Source organism: Procambarus clarkii, chromosome 3, assembly GCF_040958095.1.
Source record: "Procambarus clarkii isolate CNS0578487 chromosome 3, FALCON_Pclarkii_2.0, whole genome shotgun sequence".
Classification (NCBI taxonomy): domain Eukaryota; kingdom Metazoa; phylum Arthropoda; class Malacostraca; order Decapoda; family Cambaridae; genus Procambarus; species Procambarus clarkii.
The window spans coordinates 41,351,195-41,353,218 of NC_091152.1; the positions used below are offsets into that span (position 1 = coordinate 41,351,195).

General features: G+C 41.2%; 1 protein-coding gene across 1 annotated transcript; it reads left to right on the forward strand.

Moving 5' to 3' along the window:
• The first annotated feature begins 1,048 nt into the window (after window positions 1-1,048).
• Window positions 1,049-1,789, forward strand: LOC138368902 (uncharacterized). The gene has a single exon (XM_069331624.1). It carries the CDS (start codon window positions 1,049-1,051, stop codon window positions 1,787-1,789), a length of 741 nt encoding a protein of 246 aa, XP_069187725.1.
• Window positions 1,790-2,024: the final 235 nt, after the last annotated feature.

Consider the following 2,024-nt stretch of genomic DNA (forward strand, 5'->3'; position numbering starts at 1 on the left):
AACAGGACTGGAAACTGGCCCTTGTGGCCAGTTTCCAGTGGCCATTTGGAGGGGGTTTCGGGAGCTGACCCACAGATGGCGTGGTCGTCACTGCTCCAGGCTCGGACGCTGGATTCGGGTCCGTAACAATGTAATACACTTTGGAGAGTGAAAGAGAAAGGAATTGTCTTAAGAGTGCAATATCTACTTGATATTCACAGCTACTTGACCACTACTACAAAATCACTGAGGCATTAGAAGAAAAACAGAATGCACATGTTGTTTACACTGACGTTGCAAAGGCCTTCGACAAATGTGACCATGGAGTGATAGCACACAAGATGAGGTCAATGGGTATAACTGGTAAAGTGGGATGCTGGGTACTCAATTTCCTGTAGAACAGAACACAAAGGGTAACAGTCAATCAAATAAAATCGAGTCCGAGCACAGTTAAATGCTGTGTACCTCAGGGTACAGTCCTTGTATAGTCTCGGTGACCTGTGACATTTGATTGTCAATATTTGTTTGGGTCACGTGTGATAATTTCAGTGAATATTAGAGTTTCAGTGACGCGTGATAAAACATTGATATAATTCTTCGACTTAGTGACCTGGGTGTGAGTCAATGGTTAATGAATCTCAATGACTCATAAGCGAGGATTCGATATTGTCTCAGTGACTTATGATTATTTCATTGTTGTTATATTTCTTAGTGATATGTCTGTCAGAAACGCCATGCGTGTATGTGGCTTTGTTTGACTGTAAAACAACAACAACAATGTTATGTACTCTCACAAATGTACTTTCATGCGTAAATAAATAAATAAATTAATAAATGAAGTGCACTCTCTTTCCGTGATTATTAATGTCTTTGTGATGAGTAATTAATCATTGTGGAAGTAATTCCAGAGATTTAATGTTGTAGGAATGAATTAGTCATCGATTGTTATGTGTAATTCATGTGTTGACTATTAACCAAGTGTAGAGTTGTAACTCTGATCAATGTCCCTTCTTACTGCAAGTGTCATGTGCAGTTGATATGAGAGAGTGCACAAGTGTTCACTCAGATGATGGACAGAGTGTATCGTGATCCAGCTTGTACCCCTCTAGACATACCCGAGAGCGTACTGAGGAAGTTACTTGAAGCTTACACTAAAGAGACACCTTTCTTCACTCCCAATGGGCACATGTATAAACAAGTGGATGGGATCGCCAGGGGTTCTCCCCTACGTGTCCAGTTCGCGAATTTTTACATGGGTACTATAGAGCAGAGGGTTTTAGTTGACATGGACCTAAAACCCGCCATATACTGCAGATATGTTGACGACATAATAATGCAGGTACCTGATGTCAGACGTTTGCAGCAGTTGAAGGAGGCATTACAGCAAAATTTGGTGTTAAGTTACACTTACGAGATGGAGAGTGATGGGAAGCTTCCCTTTCTAGATATGACAGTCGTGGAAATGAATGGTGGCTTCCACACCGCAGTCTATACTAAGGAAACGAACATAGGAATGTGCCTTAATGCCAATAGTGACTGCTCGGACAGGTACAAGCGGAGTTTTTTCAACGCTTACGTCGACCGAGCTCTCACTCACAACTATGGTTGGAAGCAGGTCAACGAGGAACTCTGTAGAGTAAGGCAGGTCCTAGTCAATAATGGCTTCTCTAACGTTTATGTTGAAGACGTCATAAAAAGAAAGTTGACACGCCATACACTCTCTGAAGATTCAACTAATGCAACACTTGTACTGCCTATTATATTGTTTTACAGGAACTTCTTTTCCGCAGCTTATAAAACGGAGGAATGAGTTCTGAAAGATAATATTAATATGAACGTTATCCCACACAGATGCCAATCAGAAGATACAATTAGGATTTTACTACAAAAAAAAACGCCAATCTACTCATGGAAAACTCTCCAGACACTAAAGAGAACGCCTTAAAAGAGACCAACGCCGTCTATGCCCACTTGGGGACTGTCAGTCCCAAAAATTTCAGTACAAAGGCAAGACAACAACGTCTCTTTCTAGGGGATTAACAATG